This window comes from Ptychodera flava, assembly GCF_041260155.1.
Source record: "Ptychodera flava strain L36383 chromosome 23 unlocalized genomic scaffold, AS_Pfla_20210202 Scaffold_24__1_contigs__length_23054250_pilon, whole genome shotgun sequence".
In the NCBI taxonomy this organism is placed as follows: Eukaryota; Metazoa; Hemichordata; class Enteropneusta; family Ptychoderidae; genus Ptychodera; species Ptychodera flava.
This window is the reverse complement of record NW_027248278.1, coordinates 2661653-2684110: the sequence shown is the minus strand read 5'-3', so window position 1 is coordinate 2684110 and position 22458 is coordinate 2661653. Positions and strand designations below refer to the sequence as shown.

At 36.1% G+C, this 22458-nt stretch overlaps 2 protein-coding genes across 2 annotated transcripts in view; one reads left to right on the top strand and one right to left on the bottom strand.

The window, feature by feature from the left end:
* Positions 1-22458, bottom strand: part of LOC139124777 (putative hydroxypyruvate isomerase) — a 315395-nt gene that overhangs the window by 124661 nt on the left and 168276 nt on the right. The gene's annotated exons all lie outside the window — the stretch shown is intronic.
* LOC139124581 (sodium-dependent phosphate transport protein 2B-like) lies at positions 5736-13086 on the top strand. The gene is made up of 7 exons (XM_070690714.1): positions 5736-5805; positions 6201-6404; positions 6552-6771; positions 8725-9000; positions 9532-9842; positions 10459-10672; positions 10965-13086. Exons 2-7 carry the CDS (start codon positions 6273-6275, stop codon positions 11894-11896), a joined length of 2085 nt encoding a protein of 694 aa, XP_070546815.1. The 5' UTR covers positions 5736-5805; positions 6201-6272; the 3' UTR covers positions 11897-13086.

The following is a 22458-nucleotide window of genomic DNA, read 5'->3' as shown; positions in this document are numbered from 1 at the left end:
ATCTGTATTCTCTGAAAGGGGTTGTCCAATTTCTTTGAAATTTGCTACACAAAAACGATTATTCATGCAGATTTATTCAGTATTTGCTATCGAGAAACTTTCAAAGTTCAACCCTTTTGTGTGTTTTTGTGTTGGGATTTGTTGGATAGATAGCATTCTACGTAGTGTATTGTTGAATGTTAAAACATGTGTTGCTGTTGTTTTTTGAGGCTGTTTTTTGAGAAAAAAGAATTGAAAATGCCTTTTTAAAAGCAAAATAATACATAATGACTTGATATGTTGTTTTATCATTATTGACGTGTTTCTACTTGTTCACCCATTCTTGCATTCATCATTGCAATAAAATGCTGTGAAAAAAATGAAACTGATGTGGCCTGCATCTGTTTACCTTGATCTTAAAAGGCAAATACAACTTTCTGTCTTGACAACCATACCATAGTTTCAATGTTTTACCAGTGTACCTGCTTGGTTTGAACGCAGGAAACAAGTAGAAAACAGGCTCTATAATTTCATAATTTTCAAGTGATCAGAATACAAAAGTCCTGAAAAGATAAGATAAGTACAACTTCCAGTATAAGGGATACAGTCACTCTAAATGTATAAATTAAAATTAAAAATGTGCCAGGAGGATGTACTAAAAAATACAGAAAGTTGCTTTCTGTCGGTAAAATCTAAAAAAAATTCAAAATTTTAAAGACTTTTGCAGATTTTTTTTTTATGCCTTTGTCTTCTTATTTATTTTTTTTTTATTTTGCAAACTAGTTTGAAAATTTTTTTTTCCTAACTTTCTGCTCTGAAAATTTTTTTTTTCTGTTTTTGACCACCCCCCTCCCAAGATCTAATGGTCCGTCCCTTACCACAAATTGTAGCCTTGGGAGGCCGTGGGGCCTGAAGTTGCCCCTTTTAAATAAGCCCCACGGTCAAAGGCTCTTGCTGTGATATCGCAGCGGTACTTGTGGCGTATATCGAACGCGCTCGGGTCATTGGGGTCATCGCCACGCTGGGACGTCACGAGAGCAGAATTTTTTGCAGTCTGTGAGCAATTGAGTTATTCGGGTAGATATAGAGCGGAATCGAGTATATTTCGGCCGAAAATACAGAATGTAGTTAGAAAAGGTAGTTTTCGTGTAGCTGCAATAATTGTAGCCCTGCGTAGAGGTCTTAGTCCAGTCAAAATAGGGTTAGACCCACCACAAATTGCAACAGAATTTTTTTCTTCAGAATGCATTTAGGAGAGGTACCCAGAACAACATATTAAAAGTTTACTCGAATCCACCTTGGGGAAATATGTCTAATTTGCATAAATCAAATATGGCGGCCAACCATCCAACAAAATAACATAATTTGCTATATATCACATGTTAAACAAGCTATTTCAGTGATTTCAAAGTCTGACACTAGTAATTTGGCCCAGGGAATTATTTTGGAGGTATAATGTTCCTTATTGGTACTTCATTAATTTGCATATTCCAATATGGCGGCCAACATTCCTACAAAAGACATTTTCGGTCATATACCATGCATTAAACAAGCTAATTCAATGGTTTTAAAGTTAAAAGTATATTTCTTTGGCACGGAAAAACGATTTTCGAGATGCTATGATTTGCATAGGTAATTTGTTAATTTGCATAAATCCAATATGGTTGCCAACATTCCTACAAAGGACATTGTCGGTCATATACCACGCATTAAACAAGCTATTTCTTTGATTTTAAAGTTTTAATATTTTCTTAGGTATGAAGAAACACTTTTTTTAGTGGCTCAATTTTATCAAAGGCCCTTTGATAATTTGCATAAATTAAATATGGCTGCCATATTAATGCCCAATGGCTTAATAGTTTCTAATATAAATAACGGTTTTGGTATAGTTTTTAGCACTTCTAGGAAACTATCAAGAAGAAACTGTTAAGTCCTTGGACATTCATATTTAATTTTTTTTTGATTTTTCTGTATATGACGACTGTTAATGAATCCTAGTCTTCTGAATGATATATTCTCTTTCTAAATATAACATTGAATTCATCAGTGTGCGGCATTTTCGTAATTTGTAAAGGTGTTTAACACTCTACAGTGTCAAAGCATGTAATCTGTAATGTTAACTGTTTAAAAAGAAGTGTTCAAAATCTTTAGCTTTTAGTTTAGACTGAACCCCCTTCTTATGGATGGCTGCATCTTTATAAGATCCCTTAGATGATAGGCAAACAGTCATCACACATAACAGCAAAATACATTTAACACAACAAGATAAAAAAACAGAAAAATGATATGACCGAAATAAAATATGTCGCAATACACACAAATTGAAACTTAGCACTATTGCAAACAATGTCAGATTCATAAAAAAACTTCATTGACACACAAACTCAAAAAAATCTGAAAACTGAATGCTTGAGCAAAGACTTGCAATTAATCCAATCACAGAATCAAACTATTACACAATACAAAGAAGTACATCTTGAGTCATTTTCCAAGTGTCATTTTTCCAGATGTACATGTTTGTATCGTGTAACAGTTGGATTCTGTTGGGCTAATGAGTTGTTTGAATTAAGTTTAGGTCTTGCTAAGCATGCAATTTTCAATTTTTGTGAGTTTGTGTGTTGATCAAGTTATTAAGAGTCTGACATTGTTTGCATCAGCGCTAAGTTTTAATTTGTCTGTATTGTGGCATGTGTTATTTTTGGTCGCATTATTTTATTTTTTGCGTTTTTATTATCTTTGTTGTGTTAATTGTATTTTTGGTGTTATATGTGATGACTTCTTGCCTATCATCTAGGGGGATGTACCAAAGATGCACTCGTCCATAAGGAAGGGGTTCAGTCTAAATTAGAAACTAAAGATTTTGTCCACGACTTTTAAAACAGTAAACATTAAAGATAACATGTTTTAACACTGTAGAGTATAAGGCACCTATAAAAATCACAAATAATGCCGTACACAGATAAATCCAATGTTATATTCAGAAAGAGATTATCATTAGGTGACTAACAATCATTAACGGTTGTCATATTTAGAAAAATCACAAATAATTAAAATTGCATGAATTTTTTACATCTCAATAGTAAACACATTTTAATCCGTTCGGAAGTCATATATGTAAGTCTACCAAATTTGCTTTAACATTCTTTTCAAAATACAATATATTTATGAGGTATTTTAACGAATTCAGGTATCACAGACACTTATTAAAATAAATGTTTATTCGTAAATGGATCGTTATTGTAAGTACATTTATTGTATATTTTCCACATTTTAAAAATAAATGTTCAAGGACGTAATGTGGAGCTTCACGTTGCCAACACAGTTTGTTTCGAAGGAATATTTCTCATCTAAGATGACAAGGAAACCCGTGCAAATTATTTTGTGAAATGTAATATTCACTTGAAAGAAGAGTATATCCTCATTCTAAAATGGCATGGGTTGAACTACTGACACTCAAAAAAGTGTTAAAAATCATGGTTAGCAAAATAAACATGCCGCTAATTCAAAATGTAAGAATTTTATCGCAAAACAAAATAGTTGTTTTGTTATATAGCATTTAATAACATAATGTGAAAATTTCAGAAAATATGACCCAGCCAGAACAGACTATATTCTTTGGAAATCTTGAAATTCGGATTAAAGGGAAGCAGGAATTCGGGTGATTTGCATACATTTGCATACATTAACCCTTCTATATAATGCAACTTACGACTGCTTGCCAAGCTAAAAGGTGAACCTAACCAATTTTAATTTTGGGTTAACAAATTGATAAAAGAAGAATATTTGCAAAAATATATTTTGAGCAAACTACAGTGCATTGGGTGCAGTGCCCTCTGACAGTTTTTTCTTGATTTTCCTATTCCTAAAAACTCCACCATGACCTTATTTCTATTAGAAGCTATTTGGGCATTAATTTGGCAGCCATATTTAATTTCTGAAAATCATCAAAGTGTCTTTTAATAACATTGAACCACAAAAGGTGTTTCTACATGCTCAAGAAATATAATTAAACCTCAAAATGGCTGAAATATATTTTATGACAGAAAATTTCTTTTGTATTGGATTTATGCAAATTAACGAAGTGCCAATGCAAATCATTGCACCTAAAAAATCATTTGTCCATGCCAAAGAAATGTACTTTTAACTTTGAAATCACAGAAATAGCTTGTTTAACCCTTTGACTTCTGTAATTTTTTACACCAAAATTTTAATGCAATATTTTACCAATTTCTGTTAATATTTCAGTTCTTTTTTTCATAATTTTGGACCAAATGGATATCATTTTTCAGCAGCTACAGATTTTAATCAAAATTTTGGCAAAAAGCAGAACAATTGACTGTGGAACATTTTATAAAGTTGACAAAAATAGACTTTGGCGCCAAACGGGTTAATACATGGTATATGACAGAAAATGTCTTTTGTAGGTATGTTGGCAACCCTATTGAATTTATCCAAATTAACGATGTACCTGTGCAAATCATTGCATCTCGAAAATTGTTTGTCCATGCCAAAGATATACACTTTTAACTTTGAAATCACAGAAATGGCTTGTTTACCCTTTGACTGCTGTAATTTTTTACACCAAAATTTTAATGCAATATTTTACCAATTTCTGTCAATATTTCAGTTCGTTTTTTCATAATTTTGGACCAAATGGATATCATTTTTCAGCAGCTACAGATTTTAATCAAAATTTTTGCAAAAAGCAGAACAATTGACTGTGGTACATTTTATAAAGTTGACAAAAATAGACTTTGGCGCCAAAAGGATTAATACGTGGTATATGGCAGAAAATGTCTTTTGTAGGAATGTTGGCCACCATATTGGATTTATGCAAATTAACAAATTACCTATGCAAATCATAGCATCTCGAATATCGTTTGTCCATGCCTAAGAAATATACTTTTAACTTTAAAATCATTGAAATAGCTTGTTTAATACGTGGTATATGACCGAAAATGTCTTTTGTAGGAATGTTGGCCACCATATTGGAATTATGCAAATTAATGAGGTGCTTATATGAAACATTATACCTCCCAAATGATTCCCTGAGCCAAATAACTAGTGTCAGACTTTGAAATCACTGAAATAGCTTGTTTAACATGTGATATATAGCCAATTATGTTATTTTGTTGGATGGTTGGCCGCCATATTTGATTTATGCAAATTAGACATATTTCCCCAAGGTGGATTCGAGTAAACTTTTAATATGTTGTTCTGGGTACCTCTCTGAAATGCATTCTGAAGAAAAAAATTCTGTTGCAATTTGTGGTGGGTTAGGTGCCAAAATCTCGTAGATTGACTGGACTATCTGTGTGTTCCCGGCGTTATACGGCCGTATACGGTTGTGTTGGAGGCCGTATAACTTATACGGCCTCCACCACAACCGTTAACCGTATATGGCCGTATAACGCCGGGAACACACAGACCTGTACGGCAGGTTTTCGCAGCTACAATAATTGTAGCCTTCGTTGGCCGTACACAACCAGCAAAGGGAGTGGTAGGGCTACGGATCCGAAGCAAAGTCCTGCCATGCAGAGCTATATACACAGCCCTGCCATGCAGCCAGCAGGATCTGTACTGTGTAGTGGGAGCCTTCTCACGAGCCAGAGCAATAATTTCCGCTCCGCTGACCTACGCAAAAATCAAGTTTCCCGGCGTAATCTCTTGACGGGTAGCTCTGAGCTGTTGCCGTAAAGAGGCGCGTGGTTTACGACGATGAGTGGGAGGCGTATCGCCGGAAACACACAGCTGAAGCATCGTACGTAGGGCTATAGGGACAGATTGTTGTGATGGTTATTGAAAAAATATGAACGATACGATGATGTAAGCAGTATTATAGCTACGATGGTTTCCCGGTATTTCGTGTACGTCCTGTTCCTGTTTGGAAATTGGAGCGATCATCGTCACTCCAGCTCCATCCTGTCCCCAACTTATGCATGGAATGCCGAACATGGTTCGTGCATGTGGACTTCATGTGTCACTGAATGGGATTCCACTCTCACTCAACGACCAATCACAAAACACCGTTTTGAAACTCGCGCCATTTCTGTGCTAAGCGTACTAGTTATCCTGCCGCAGTAAATAAAATAGTTCGTAATTAATTTGATTAATTAACGATAATATAAAATACATTCGTTACAATAAAACATTCATAATGATTAAAAAATAACCATAATTCATGTATGTAAATCTGACTTGAGTAAACAGGTGTCTTACAGTTCTAGGTGATGAATTCGCGTAGAGATTTACATGAGTGTGCGTGGACTGTACGATGACCTATAAGTGACTTAATGAAACAGTCGATGGTTAGTCCGAAAATGGCTCCGTATCCAGACGATAGTTCTCCCTCGCTTAAGGGTCGTAGTGACGAAAAATCGCCAGATACACCTCCTCCTGAATACGAGCGGTTTCTAGATAATCAAGTAGGTGATGTATGATACATTTAATCAGTCGGAATTATTGTAAAAGATATTGGATTTTGTGAGTCCTACTTATTTCAATCAAAAATTGGCGCGCTATTTCTCGTAATATTTGTGTGTTAATAATTATTGTTCTTTGTTTTGATGCAGGGCAAAGGTACGGAAGTTCCATTTGCAGAGTACAAAATTCCGATGGAAGACGTTATTAGTGCTGCCTCGCCTATTAAGTTGAAAGTCGAGTATAACAACTGTGTCGTTGCCACGAAACCTTTCAAGGATGCCGACGAAGAAATTTCTTTCGGAAAAATGGATAAGGAATTCGATCCGTGGGCTCTTCCCGAACTCCAAGACAATTCGACAAAATGGAAAGGTATGTTTCACCGTTTTGTTCCCTTCCCATTATCTTGCTTACTGCCTGAAACATTGTGCTCGGAGCCGATTTTCGCGATATTATCTTAGACACACATCACAAACTACGATTGCAAGACGCGGGGTCCTAACATTAATAGTAAGAGAAGTATCAACTGTACCGCGTTCCGAACAAGCAATATTTTAAGACCCACTTTTGACTTCTTGACATTTTTGTAAAATCTTGAAACAGTTTCATTTCATCTCAAACAATCACTTCAAACCGGCTGTTAACCGGAGATTCCAATACAATATTTATACAATAGATTGTATATACCGGCACTGTGTCCTTGCACATAACGGAAGGGGTGTGATAAAACGCGCCACGTGCTGTCACCGGCTCTGAAAAACTAACATAAGAACAATCTTTGATGAAATAACTTTATCGTAAGAAAAACAGTGTCATACTACCGCCGATTTTAAACGTCATTGTTAGGGTATATTATTTTGTACATTATGAAGTCGAAAAAATAAAGTGTTTTGCAGTGTTGCAGCATATGGCATGACAGTGCAGCATACTAGCATGTGCCGGTACACATGATAACCACATGCACACCACGACTGATACCGAGGCGAAATCGTGTGTACAGTGTAGTTGTAAAATGTGTTTCCTATTCACTAAAATCACAACGGTAATTGATTTTCGCGTCCTAAGGACATTTTCATTTTTTATTTGGGCTGACAAGCGTAGCGTACGTTAACCTGTCGGATCTCTTTTTTTGTTATCGTCACTCTTTTGTAAATTCGAAAACCATGCATAGCCTGTCAGGACCTTGAGTCTTGACTCAAGGCTTGAGAAATCAAGCACAAAAACTGGAGCGGTCAATATTGCCTACTCCCACTGACCAGGAAAAAGATTGGCAGGATTGTTGACCAAAACTGTTTCCTTTCCGTTCCGTTTGCCCCCTAATGTTGCTATGGGGTTGATTTATTATTTTGGTTATGTTTCCATACAATTTCTTAAACAGGCTGATTTCTTTATACAAGCTTAGCCCAAGGGAAAAGTTGGTTTCTCATCCTAGATATACTGCAAAAATGATGCAGTGACGCGAGTTTTTTTCTCTCAACTTTTTAAAATTCTTCAACGAACAAGCACGCAGAAAACATGAAAACAACATAGGAATGAACACAGATAAATACACAGCAGCGTTGTTTTAACCCTTTTCCTGCCAAGTCCATATTTCACTATCAGGTCAAGATGGTTAGAATTAATGAAACAACATATTCCATATGGTGTATTATAAGATAATACTGTACATTTGAAGGCTGTTGAAAAGATAAATACTGTAAACTTCCTTTTTTGGACCAAAGATGCTATAAAATGTCAAGCTTTCATGTTTTGGCTCAATACCACTTTTTACTGACTTAGCTGATGGGGAAGCTGTATTTCCTCTGCCACTCTCAAATTCGTAAAATTACTAATTTTTTAGATGATTTACTAATTTTTTTCATTGTTGATTCGTAAATATATGAATGCAAGGAAGCAGCTAGTTGATTGAGAGCTGAAGAACCCCAAACCTCAAAATAGATCTGTCTAAGCACATGTGGTACTTAATTTCAATTTGATTGAATGATATTCCGTATTGGCACGGTTAAGTTTACTTATGAATTTCAAAATTTACGAAAAGTTTCAATACCCAATTCGTAAATTTACTAAAAAATTTCAGAAGCCAGAGGAAACACAGGGAAGTGATACTGTCTGGCAGGAAAAGGGTTAATGTTTTTTTCATAGCAACAGTTCTGTGGTTTGACTTTTAGTGCAGCATTGCATGGTTATGACAGCTTAATATAACCGTTCCGAATGGAATGTTAATGTCAGTTTTATTTACAGTTGTTTTATACAACACTGGTATGCACTATTACTAAAACATTGCATAAGTAATGTGCTATTTCTCGTAATTTTGTTTTGCTTCAGACCTTGGTTTCATGGGCAAAGTGAAAAGAGTTGTAATTGAATGGTTTGGTAAAGTGGTCTTGTTGCTGGCACTACTGTACATGTTCATCTGCTCACTCAGTTTTCTCAGTGCTGCTTTCCGTCTACTTGGTGGTAAAACAGCTGGTGAAGCATTTTCATCCAATGCCGTCCTTTCAAATCCTATATGTGGATTAATGATTGGAGTTTTAGCCACAGTCCTGGTTCAGAGCTCAAGTACAACTACATCCATTGTCGTATCCATGGTTGCTGCAGAAAGTAAGTCGTCACATTATTTTGATCGTTGTTAAAATAGCTGCTCCTTGATACCCATGTAATAATTGCGGAAATAAATGAAATTGCAACAACAACGAAATCCACACAAAATAGCATTGCGTGCATATATTTTCAAAGAGCTGTCGATCGTAGTGTCCGATGGTGGTTGACTCCTCCATGCAGGTGTTGTATGAAAAAGCGAAAGTATGGACGGTCATGATTTGAAAATTCAATTCGCAAGTGTGGCTAATGACTTTAAAAAAAATTCCGCCAAATGGAGTTATATTTGCATTTCCCGAGTGTGGCGAGCGCTAGCGTAAACACTGCAGTACATTAGAGTAATATGTTCCTATCTAATTTTAATTATGTGGCATCAGTAATATTCATGCCAAGATGTGTATTGCTATGCAGCAACATTCACTTTGCAGGAACCTTTGAAAGCGTATGAATGTTAGATTTTAAAAGAAATTAAGATTAAGACGTGGGAAGATTATACTATAAATTTACATGTCTGTTTCTGTTTTGTTTTTTCAGTATTATATGTTGAGCAAGCCATTCCCATCGTCATGGGTGCCAACATTGGAACATCTGTTACAAACACAATAGTATCAATTTTCCAAGCCCATGATCGCAATGAATTCCGTCGTGCATTTGCTGGTGCAACCATCCATGATGTCTTCAACTGGTTATCTGTGTTGATTCTGTTGCCATTGGAGATAGCAACGCAGTATTTGTATCACCTGTCAGACATGATTGTGAAAAGTATGCATCTGGAATCAAATGAAGCAACTGATATTGAACTATTATCAGTTATAACTAAGCCCTTCACTGACAAAGTAATACAGGTAAGTTATCTGTTACTACTGTGTATTAATAATTGGCATTAATTCAAGAATTCATTCATCTTTCAATTACAGAGGCTTGCCAGTTTAAAGGGACAAAGTCGCCCATTTTTTCATGAATTTTGATACGAGATACTACTTAATTTATTTGACATGTTGCCAGATACTGAATGAACGGGTGACAATGCATATATACAGCCCTGATTTTAGACAAATTAAATGAAACCATGACAAAAATGAATTAATGGTCATGACTATTAATTTATTTTCGCCCTGGTTTCATGTGTCATGTCCAAAACCAGGGTCGAATATATGCATGGTCACCCATTCATTCAGTATCTTTCAACATGTCAAACAATATAAGTAGTATCTCGTATCAAACAAAATTCATGAAAAAATGGGCGACTTTGTCCCTTTAATGTAACAGATTTCATTCTCCAAAGGGTGCAATATCAACGTTTCAAGTGTCAAAGGAAGTTCTGCCTGAAGTATCATTGTTTACATCTTCCCAATATATGGGTGATGGACTGGTAATTGATGTCACTACTACTAATTTGTAGCTTAATTTTTAAAGAGTGTGGGAGGGTTGTACTGACAGCATTGTTGTTATTTATTTCAGGTTGATAAGAAAGTGATCACAAAGATAGCCGTTGGAGATGAATCAGCCCAGAGTGATAGTTTGATCAAGAAATGGTGTATTACAGAGAAAGTAACAGAACTTGTGAATGTAACAATAGAAGCCAATGTGACCAGTGAAGGCTATGACAATTCAACAAGGCTGCAAAATATCACAGTGGAGATGGAACACACCAGGAAGGTGCCAATTCAAAAATGTAAGTCCAATAATTTAATTCACCAACCTTTGTTACGGTATACACTCATCATAGATACCGCAGATGTCAAACAACTTCACTATTGTGATCTTTCAACCTACCTCTTTGAGCAGATTAAAGATGTACACCAATTTGTATAAATTTAGAAGGTCAGTTAAACAGCATTGTAGAAATTTAGTTTGAATATTCAATTGAGAGTATAACAAAACAGTCTTAGGAAGGTAGTGATTATTTGAAAACCTTTAAACACGATTGTACATCCTTATAATTGTGTAATTGTTTTTATTTTCAGGTGATCATTTATTTGTGAACTCTGACCTGAGTGATACAGTGATTGGTGTCATCATGCTGATTGTCTCCTTGGCAATACTGTGTGCCTGTCTCATCGCCATGGTGAAGTTACTGCATTCATTACTGCGGGGTCAGATTTCATCAGTAATTAAGAAAACTATCAACTCTGATTTCCCAGGTTGTATGTCATGGCTCACAGGTTACATTGCAATACTTGTTGGTGCTGCCATGACACTACTTGTACAAAGCAGTTCTATCTTCACATCAGCGTTGACTCCACTGATTGGTATTGGCGTCGTATCTTTGGACCGTGCCTATCCACTGACACTGGGAGCTAACATTGGAACAACAGCCACTGGTTTATTGGCAGCTCTTGCTAGCTCTGAAGGCAAATTAGCAAATGCACTTCAAATAGCATTTTGTCATCTTCTATTTAATATATCAGGCATAATTCTTTGGTATCCTATCCCACCAGCACGTCGTGTTCCAATTAAAATTGCAAAAATATTTGGAAATACAACGGCAAAGTATCGCTGGTTTGCAGCTCTTTACCTCATATGTATGTTTTTCTTGTTCCCTGGTATTGTATTTGCACTGTCCATTGCTGGGTGGCAGTACCTTGCAGCAGTTGGTATTCCAACATTGACCTCATTCCTTATCATAGTTTTCATCAATGTACTACAAGTAAAAGCTCCAAAATGTCTGCCAAAGAAACTCAGAAATTGGGATTGGCTACCAAAATGGATGCACTCTCTTGAACCTCTTGATACAGTGCTCACAAAACTATGTAGGACTTGTTATTGGTGTCCATGTTGTAAAGAAACTTGTAAAGAAAAACAAAAAGATTTCAATGTAAGTCATTTATCTCAGGTCCCATTGAAGGAGAGTGATTTTTATGACAAACTAGTGTTGTCCAAAGAAACTGTTGTGTAAATATAAAGAAAGCATTTTTTTCTAATTCTAGTGTTAACTTATTGACCTTATTTTTCTGAAGAAAAAAACTGAGGTTAACGATCTGACTTTTCATGTTAGATTTTAAAATCTCACAGCCTTGCTGTGATATAAGTTAAATGACATAAGGTAGATTTTAACTCTGCGTCATTATTGAAAAGACATTCAAAGGTGTTCTCCAAAATTGTTTTCATTTGGCTGTTGCTTCTGGATCTTTCACAACATCGGGATTTTCTTTAAACCTTAGAAGTTTACTGTAATACTTTATAAGCTGGAAAAACTGGTTTGTAAAACATGTTTCCGTTAGTACCAATGTTTGTGATTCCATTACAATTGGTTTTCTACTATCATATCAAACGTTCATTTTTTAACTCTGGACTCGAGATTATTCTGGAAGGTTGTTAAAAAAATGAAAACCCAGGATTTCATACCTAGATGAGAGAGCATGCAGGTTTTTAGTCTGTTAAAAACTTTATACTAACCAGTTGCCAGCAGTAGAGAAAACAGTATTCAGTGATGAAATTGTATTCATCAATTCCTGAAGATCTTTATTTAAAGAGATCAATCATTTGAACTATTTATTGTCAAATCAACGGAACATGAAATGTGCTTGATTCACATGGTTTAATTTTTGTTGGTCAAATGGTATATTTGTGAAAATATTGCTGCCAAATACAATAAATACAGAGACTTTTATTTAACTTATTTATTTGACCTGTACCAATAGTATTATTTTGAAATATCTATTTTTTGTGACATCAAGGCAATTACACTTTGCAATTCAGCGATGTTTATAAGCCGTGGAAGCACTGTTTATAAGAAAGAAAATATATTTTTTTATGTTGTCATGTTAAAGGGGCAGAGATGCAATCTCAATTCTGTTACTTTGATTGTGTAAATATTGATACGTTTTCAGAAAACATTCTCTGAAACTTGCTGCACAGAAAATTGCAACCAATGCAATGTACAATTGTGCTGTATGCCTCTTTAATTTGTAACCATTCAGTTCAAGCACAAGAGCTAAATTGAAATAAGCCTAGTTTTTTTAAGTCTGGTTAAGTTGATACTATTTTTAAATTTTGCTTTTCATAGAAATAGTTATTTTAGCGATGAATTTCACATCTAGAAATGTTTATTGGTGTTGTGGTTGAATAAAGTGCATTTGTATATAATACAGTTTCTTGTATATTTTAAATGAGAGTTGTGCAACAGGACATCCTTCAGCTGTGACCATGAGACCTGCAGAGCATTACACCCAACTTGGTACATCTTTCTTTGTACAGGTAGAATTCTATTGAGTTCTATATTACAAAATTGGCATATGGAAATACTTGGGCTATTTATTCTTGGAAAATATGGATGCCTGCATGGACTTAATGTTTGCCTACTTTTGTTCAAATTCTGTTCTCTGACATTCTCGCGAGCCAGAGCATAATTTCCTCTCTGACTTACACAAAATCAAGCTAAGCTGTTGCCATAAAGAGGCACGTCGTTTATGACGATGGCTCTCTAGTGTGTAAAACTTCTAGGAAGTGCCAAAATTTCTCACATTTCACTTGCACTGAGAACTGCCACCTAGAACTGATGACAGTGATGTTTATAGGGTTCTAATACACTCCCAGAAAGTCCTTGAATTTTGAGTCCCCCCCCCCCCCCCCCCCAGTCCTTTAAAATCACATGATCTTGGAAAATCCTTTCAAATTGGTAAGCCACAGAAATTTGTGAAATGATTGGTAATGATATTTAACTGATAAATCGTACAAAAAATGCTTTGTATAATGATACTTTTGATAATTGGCATGTTAAACTTAAAGTCCTTGAAAATTTATAAAAACTACCTAAATTTTTAGTGACTGAGTGTGAAAATCTGATTGTTGGGAGAACCACCTGAAATTGCATTTACCAAGAAAACCAGACATGGTTCTGAGAAACTGTCATAAACAATCTGATCGAAAAGAATACACATGAGCAAGTCTTTCTTCAAAATTGTATCAATTTCATCATTACTAATAACAATTTACTTCCATCCAACACATCTACATTGTAATCATTTCAGTGACTTACGTCATCAACCAGGTAAAAGCTGTCTTAGGTCATCAACCAGGTAAAAGCTGTCTTAGGTCATCAACCAGGTAAAAGCTGTCTTAGGTCATCAACCAGGTAAAAGCTGTCTTAGGTCATCAACCAGGTAAAAGCTGTCTTAGGTCATCAACCAGGTAAAAGCTGTCTTAGGTCATCAACCAGGTAAAAGCTGTCTTAGGTCATCAACCAGGTAAAAGCTGTCTTGATCAGCTACTCCAATCTACCTTTTTTGTCAAAGTTAATTTAAAAGGTCATTGCTGCTCAGCTGACAGGCTTCTTAAACGAAAACAATCAACTCGATCCACTTCAATCTGCCTACAGACAATATAGTACTGTGACAGCATTCTGCCTACAGACAATATCATAGTACTGTGACAGCATTCTGCTTACAGACAATATCATAGTACTGTAATAGCATTCCTTGTCCATAATGACTTTCTCACTGCTCTTACTCCGGACAAACTGTTTTGCTGGTTCTATTGGATCTATCTGCGGCTTTTGATACAATAGATCATGATTCACTTCAACAGCGTTTATCAAATCTTCGAATCAAATCTACTCTTCAGTTGCTTTGTTTGTATCTCACTGACAGATCTCAGTCAGTTACATTATTTCAAATGCTGCAATATGGAGTTCCTCAGGGCTCTGTTCTTGGACCTCTCTTATTTATAATCTACATATCATCACTTGGACAGCTCATCCACCGCCATAAACTCCAGTTCCATCAACTCCCTGATGAAATCCGCTGTACCTGTCTTTCAAGAAATCCAATACCACCTCTGCTGTATCTTCCCGTGAAGAAATTGTCAATGATATTATGAACTGGATAACACAAAACAAGTTGAAGTTAATCTACTCTGAGGAGGAAATGGATTCGGCAGAATTTTTTTTTTCTATTTCTGTCCTGCATCTATTTTTTTCTGCATGTGGAATCATTGCAAATTTTTTTTCTTGAATACCAGTTTTTTAATAAATGGTTCTTGAGTTAATCACAATCAATTACATATTTTTCTTTAGTTTGCTATGATCATTTTTTTCAAGACATAATTGGATCAATTTTTATTTTGGCTTCTTTACCTGCCGATAAATTTTTTCCGAAATCCTCTAGGCCCCCCCCCCCCAATCAAATTGTTCTCCCCTAAATTCTGGTTTGTCTCAAATTAATCCTGTGAAAAGGTCCTTGAATTGTCATGAACTTGGTACAATACTGTAATGTGGACAGAGTACAATACTGTAATGGGACAGAGTACAATACTGTAATGTGGACAGAGTACAATACTGTAATGTGGACAGAGTACAACACTGTAATAGGACAGAGTACAACACTGTAATGTACGGAAAGAGTACAATACTGTAATGTAGGAAGAGTACAACACTGTAATGTGGGACAGAGTACAATACTGTAATGTACGTGGAAAGAGTACAATACTGTAATGTGGACAGAGTACAATACTGTAATAGGACAGAGTACAATACTGTAATGTACGTGGAAAGAGTACAATACTGTAATGTGGACAGAGTACAATACTGTAATGTACGTGGAAAGAGTACAATACTGTAATGTGGACAGAGTACAATACTGTAATAGGACAGAGTACAATACTGTAATGTACGTGGACAGAGTACAATACTGTAATGTGGACAGAGTACAACACTGTAATAGGACAGAGTACAATACTGTAATGTACGTGGAAAGAGTACAATACTGTAATGTGGACAGAGTACAATACTGTAATGTACGTGGAAAGAGTACAATACTGTAATGTGGACAGAGTACAATACTGTAATAGGACAGAGTACAATACTGTAATGTGGACAGAGTTAAAGGTCTCCAAGTGGACATGATTCCTCAAAATGATAACCTGGTGGGTTAAAAGGGTATGTCTGGCACGCTTTGTAAAGACTCAATCCAGCACTCCAAATCTGTCCATCTTATTCCTGACTGTGTTACAGGATAACCGTTTATCCACAGGAAAATACTTGCTTACATTTGCAAGTTTTGTGAATAGATGTATTTTTGTGTTAAAATTTTCAGTATCCATTGCCATTAAGACTTAGCAGCACATATAGTACTATACATCTGCCAGACCACTACTTTGAGTTTCAAATTGTTGTAAACATGTTTTTCTGGTAAAACATGGCCATAAGGGGTAATAAACGAGTGCTAGAAGAAAGACCATGCTACAGGTGTTTTATAACACACCACATACTCATGTTGTATTATGTTATAGTTTTTTAATGTGTTTTGATATTTCCATTGATATATGTTTACTTGGCGATCTTGGTGATCAGTCACTTTCTTCCAAAAATATTTCCAAGCATACCCAGCAACTTCCTAGGTTCCTTTTTCGTCAATGACCTGTTCAGGTTCCTACGCTGTTGGAATGGAAAATCTGTTTTACAGATAGGCGTGTCGCTCATCCTGGGCGCAAATCATGTTTCAGTCACCTGCCATTGTTAGAAAACAGCAGACGACACTAAGGTCACGTGACCTGTCACTTTTCTGAATGTGGTCGAAGCTATTTCCCTAGGGAAATGGTTTTTCAAAAAATACCCTCTGACGCCACTTTTGTGGATCCGGTGCGGTGGGGACTAGACATATCTATTTTCTCATCACATGACGTACTCTGGCAAATCACAACACAGAATGAGCATGTGGCATGTTATAATGTTAGATATTGTTATATTAAATGCCTCCATGTCTCAGCAAAGTCAAGAGTCATTGTTGGCTATGATATACCGGTACAGACATTCAATGTCCAGATTTTAACAGCCTAACTTGCTAGTTTAAGGATGCGCTGCACCCAACACAGTGTATTTTACTCAAAATCACTTTTTTTTGCAAATATTCAATTACAATTAATTAGTAGACCTAAGATTAAATATTGGTTGAGTTCACCTTTGAGCTTGTCAAGCAGTCATTAAGTTGCGTGATAAAGAAGTGTTAATTTATGCAAATGTATGCAAATCACCCAATTTTCTGGCTTCTTTTTTACTCCCAATTTCAAGATTTCCAAAGAATTTACCTCCGCTCTGGCTGGTCAAATTTTCTGATATGTTCAAATTATATTTTGTCTGGCAATAAAGTTTTTACATTTTGAATAAGAGGCATTTTAATTTTGCTAATCATGATTTTAATCAATTTCTTGACTGTCAGTCTTTGAACCTATGCCCATTTTAGAATGAGGATAAAGAATGCGAACAAATCAGTCATTTTTTTCTATATATACTCTTCTTTCAATTGAAATATTACATTTCAGAAAATATTGTCAAGTTTGTGACTTAATTTTTATCATTAAGGTTCCAAGACAAGAAATCAACCTCTTTAATCTAACAATTCTCAGGTGGATAATAAGCTCAGAACCCCCGTAAATTATACATTTTCTGAAAGCCTAGATATAGGGAAAGATTTTGGTAATCATAGCGTCACCATTGTTTACATAACTATCACGTGACAGGTAATTTGCATAACCTTTCAAAAAGGTTTTCCCTATGTTTTGTCTCAGTACTTCAAAATATCTGATTCAAACTTGCTGGAATGCAAGCTGTCACAATGTTCTTCAAAAGTGTGTCTCAGATTTTTTTATATCTCGCTTAGTTTTTATTTGAGCACAATTATAAAGAAATCAACCAAGATAAATTCACCGCTCTGTAAGTTTTTCTGGCATAAAAATTGTTTAAGAAGGTTTAGGAAAATTCTGAGACACATTTTGAAAGATCCTTAGGAGAGCTTGCTCTCACACACATTTCAGCCACATATCTCTAAGCATTGAAATAAAACACTTGGGAAACCGATTTTTGAAAGCTTATGCAAATTACCTGTCACATGATAGTTATGTAAACAATGGTGACACTATGGAAACCAAAATGTTCCCCTATATCTAGGCTTTCTGAAAACATATAATTTATTGGGGCTCTGAGCTTATTAACCACTAGAAAACTGTTGGCTTAAAAAGGTCAATTTCTTGTCTTGGAACCTTAATACCAAAATTGAGTTTTACCTCAAATATACACCCTCTTCATCCTTCGAGTAAACTATTGCTATCATACTGAACTTTAAATTCTCTGCTTTTTGAAAATATAAAGTATGAGGCGGTTTCCTTGGCATCTTTGATGAGAAATATTGCTTTGAAAAAAACTGTGTTAGCAACATGCGGCTCCACCTTAATAATTTCTGAAAATAACCACACTATATTTTGTAGCCCGTGTCTTGTTCCCATATGATGCAAACATGTGATAGATGACTTACTTTACAGAAATTGTACACACTTAAAGGTAAAAAGAAAGGGAAAAAAATAGCCTAAAAGTTACCCTGTGTATTAGGTATGTACAGGAAGATTAGAGACAAATAAGTGCAAAGAAAACGTCTAAAGACCACCTTTCCATTTCGCCAAAAACTCGATCTGCAAGGCTGACCAAGAATCAGTTTTGTTAATCGATTTCTCAAATTTGCCATCAGAGGACGTCTAGTGACGTCATATGAGTTAAACATAATGTTGCTTAGTGACAGCGAGAACGGTTCAGACTATTCAGACCTCGAAGACTTAGCCAGAGTACAACGATATTCTGGCCTAATACTCTCAATATTTCATTTTTTTCTATTAATTCAATGATATGAAAGACCAAGTTTGAAAATAAAAAGCGAACAACTCTGTAAATGACTCTGTCTGTACACATGCGTACACAATCAGAATACCATTCACTATGGCATCAAGGCTACAACACCGAACGAGGACGTTAAAGCTATCAAGGAACTCTAGGTAATGGTTGAAGTATTCCAATCCTGTTCCAGATCACAGAGGCTATTAAGAAGACTGCATTTACAGATGCAGGAACTTCTTGACTCCCTGAACTGGGACATCGATGTCATCCACGGGATGTTGGAGATAATTATTATTATTATTATTAAAAAACTTCTTTAAAGCGCACTACACATTCGTCTCAGTGCGCAGTAGATGACTGAAGAAAAAAAAAATACATGACTAAAATGAGAGCAAAGATTGTTTTTAAGATAAAAAGTCACTAATATTCACAAATAAATTTGGAAAGGAAGTAAAAACAGTGAGAATGAGCAAAATGGCTAAAAATCACAGCAAATAAAACTCAGTAAAAAGGTAAGTCTTCAAAGCACGTTTAAAACATTCAACATTTTTTGCAGAGCAAATCTCTGATGGCAATGAATTCCAAAGGAAAGGAGCATGAACAGAAAAGGCCCTATGGCTATAAGACTTATTAGCTTTTCCATGGACCGGAGATTTCTTGCCGGAACATACAACTCAATTAAGTCGCTCAAGTACATGGGTGCAATACCATTAATAATTTTATAAGTAATCAACAGAACTTTGAATCTTATTTGAGCTTCAATTGGAAGCGAACGCAAGTCAATCAACACTGGTGTAATATGGTCAAATTTGCGTGATTGTGTGACGAGACGTGCAGCAGCATTTAGAGAGACTTCACTGGCCATGGCCTGACACTGAAGCAGTATACTGATCATTAGATGATCAAAAACCAAACGGCCCTTTTCAGGCCACCACATCCCCAAAAAGAGATCATCCGTTTAATAATATTAAGATTATCACTGAGACTCACAGAAAACTGTACTTGTTCATTTGTCCTACACACACAGTACATGGCAGCGTTCTCAAAAAATGGCGCATTCATGTCACACACATTTTGCTACTTTTTGTGTCAGTGTTCCAAACCACAGCATACTGTGCTGCTACATTGAAGTGCCAGCGATGCCAAACGAGCCAAATTTTGTAGGATTGTGGGGCTCGAAACTTATTAAAATTTTCGTCACTTTGTGTTTGAAAACATGGTCTAAACTACAGTAAATATGAAAAATACATTATTTCTGTCACAGGAGGGACTATGTTTCCATACAATCCACTTGACTGTAAACAAACAACTTGCAGTTCTAAAAGCTAAACACGACTAGTTTTAAGAAATCTTGTAACAACTTTTTGTATAATACTTACTTTTCTGATGCCTTTTCGTAGTTTTTTTTATATACTTGTACCTCTGTGTTTTTTTTATGTTTTCATGTTTGTGCTGTAAAGTGTAATACAATTTTCTTTTGTCTATTCAACCTCCATGAAAAGAGGTGTTTCACCTATGGAGTTACCGAGTTTAAATAAAGATTAATAATATTAATAACTACCGAGGTCTAATACACTCTGCTGGTTAACTGCCTCCGTGAATAGCACGCATACCACTTGTGTTTGACTCAAATGACGTTACTAACCACAGAACCCAGAACTAAGGACGTTGGCGGGCATATCACATTAACTTTTCACATCGCCAACAATTTTTTTTATCATAACGAGCATATGTGAGATAGGATAGACAAAATGCTATAGTTTTTTCACATTTTAAAATTATTTTTTCATTTCACCTTTACTCAAATGCCTCTCCATGCTGGTTATCACTATGACCATTAACAACTTACAAATCAGGCTGGTTTAATTTGAAGCTCTGTTAACTTAGATTATAAGACAGTCTGAAATTTTAAATAACAAGTCATCGTTGATGACACAGTCCCCACTTGTTAATGGGTATTTTGATTACAGGTCCTCAGAGAGGATAGAGTCCTCTTCATTAGGTCTGTGATAAAAATACTTTGAATGAATTCGCTTGATACATGTCTGAGTTATGGTTCAAAATGGTCACACAGTGGCCATATTGGATTGCATCACAAAACAAATTGATGTGCATAGCTATGACATAGGTCAATGTCCTTGTACCAACTTTGAATAAAATCGGTTGAAATATGCTATGGCTCTGTACATGAAAAAATCGTAATAAAATGGCCGCACAGCGGCCATTTTGGATCATATCACAAAACAAATTGCCGTGCACAGCTATGACATTTGTCAATAAGCTTGTACCAACTTTGAATAAAATCGGTTGAAACGTGCCTGAGTAATGGCTCTTTACATGAAAAAATCGTAAATAAAATGGCCGCCTGGCAGCCATATTGGATCGTATCACAAAACAAATTGACGTGCATATCTATGACATTGGTCAATGTCCTTGAAACAACTCTGAATAAAATCGGTCGAAACATGCCTGAGTAATGGCTCTGTACATGAAAAAATCGTAATAAAATGGCCGCCTGGCGGCCATATTGGATCGTATCACAAAACAAATTGACGTGCATAGCTATGACATTGGTCGATGTCCTTGTACCAACTTTGAATAAAACCGTTGGAACATGCCTGAGTTATGGCTCTGTACATGAAAAAATCGTAATAAAATGGCCGCCTGGCGGCCATATTGGATCGTATCACAAAACAAATTGACGTGCATATCTATGAAATTGGTCGATGTCCTTGTACCAACTTTGAATAAAATCGGTTGGAACATGCCTGAGTTATGGCTCTGTACATGAAAAAATCGTAATAAAATGGCCGCCTGGCGGCCATATTGGATCGTATCACAAAACAAATTGACGTGCATCTGTATGACATATGAAGTAATCCTTGTACCAAGTTTGAATGAAATCACTCCAGGCATCTCAGAGATATCTGCGTGAACGGACGGACGCACGGACGGACGGACGGACGGACGCACGGACGCACGCACGGACATGACCAAACCTATAAGTCCCCCGGAACGGTGTCCGTGGGGACTAAAAAGAACTGAGAATTCTGATACTGTTACCCCTGTGGTTGCTGTTGTAATGAAATATTACAGGCATATTCTGATGACTCCCCGTGTACAATGTTACATACTTTGCTACTTCAACATCTGTCTCTTGTGCTGTTGAAATTCAACTGTTGAAATTGAAGTTCAAGCTGGCATGATATCATGAACTACATAGTCATACCTTGCCACTCTGCTTTGCTGCGTAGGCTACTGTACTGCAACATCAGCCAATCATATTATGCAAATGACTATTCGTCTCACTTTTGACCTTCTATCAAAAGGCACCAGTGGTGGCGCGCAAACAAGGCTTTATCAAGCATCATAGTCTGGTATCTGGCATCACCTATACTCCGAAAGCAAAAATACTCCATTGAGTTTGTTAAAGGTCAAGATATTCAGTACTATTGAACAGTGCCTCACTGTGTAGGTAAGATATTGAACAGTGCCTCGCTGTGTTGGTAAGATATTGAACACTTGTGCCTCGCTGTGTTGGTAAGATATTGAACAGTGCCTCACTGTGTTGGTAAGATATTGAACAGTGCCTCACTGTGTAGGTAAGATATTGAACAGTGCCTCACTGTGTAGGTAAGATATTGAACAGTGCCTCACTGTGTTGGTAAGATATTGAACAGTGCCTCACTGTGTAGGTAAGATATTGAACAGTGCCTCACTGTGTAGGTAAGATATTGAACAGTGCCTCACTGTGTAGGTAAGATATTGAACAGTCCCTCACTGTGTAGGTAAGATATTGAACAGTGCCTCACTGTGTAGGTAAGATATTGAACAGTGCCTCGCTGTGTTGGTAAGATATT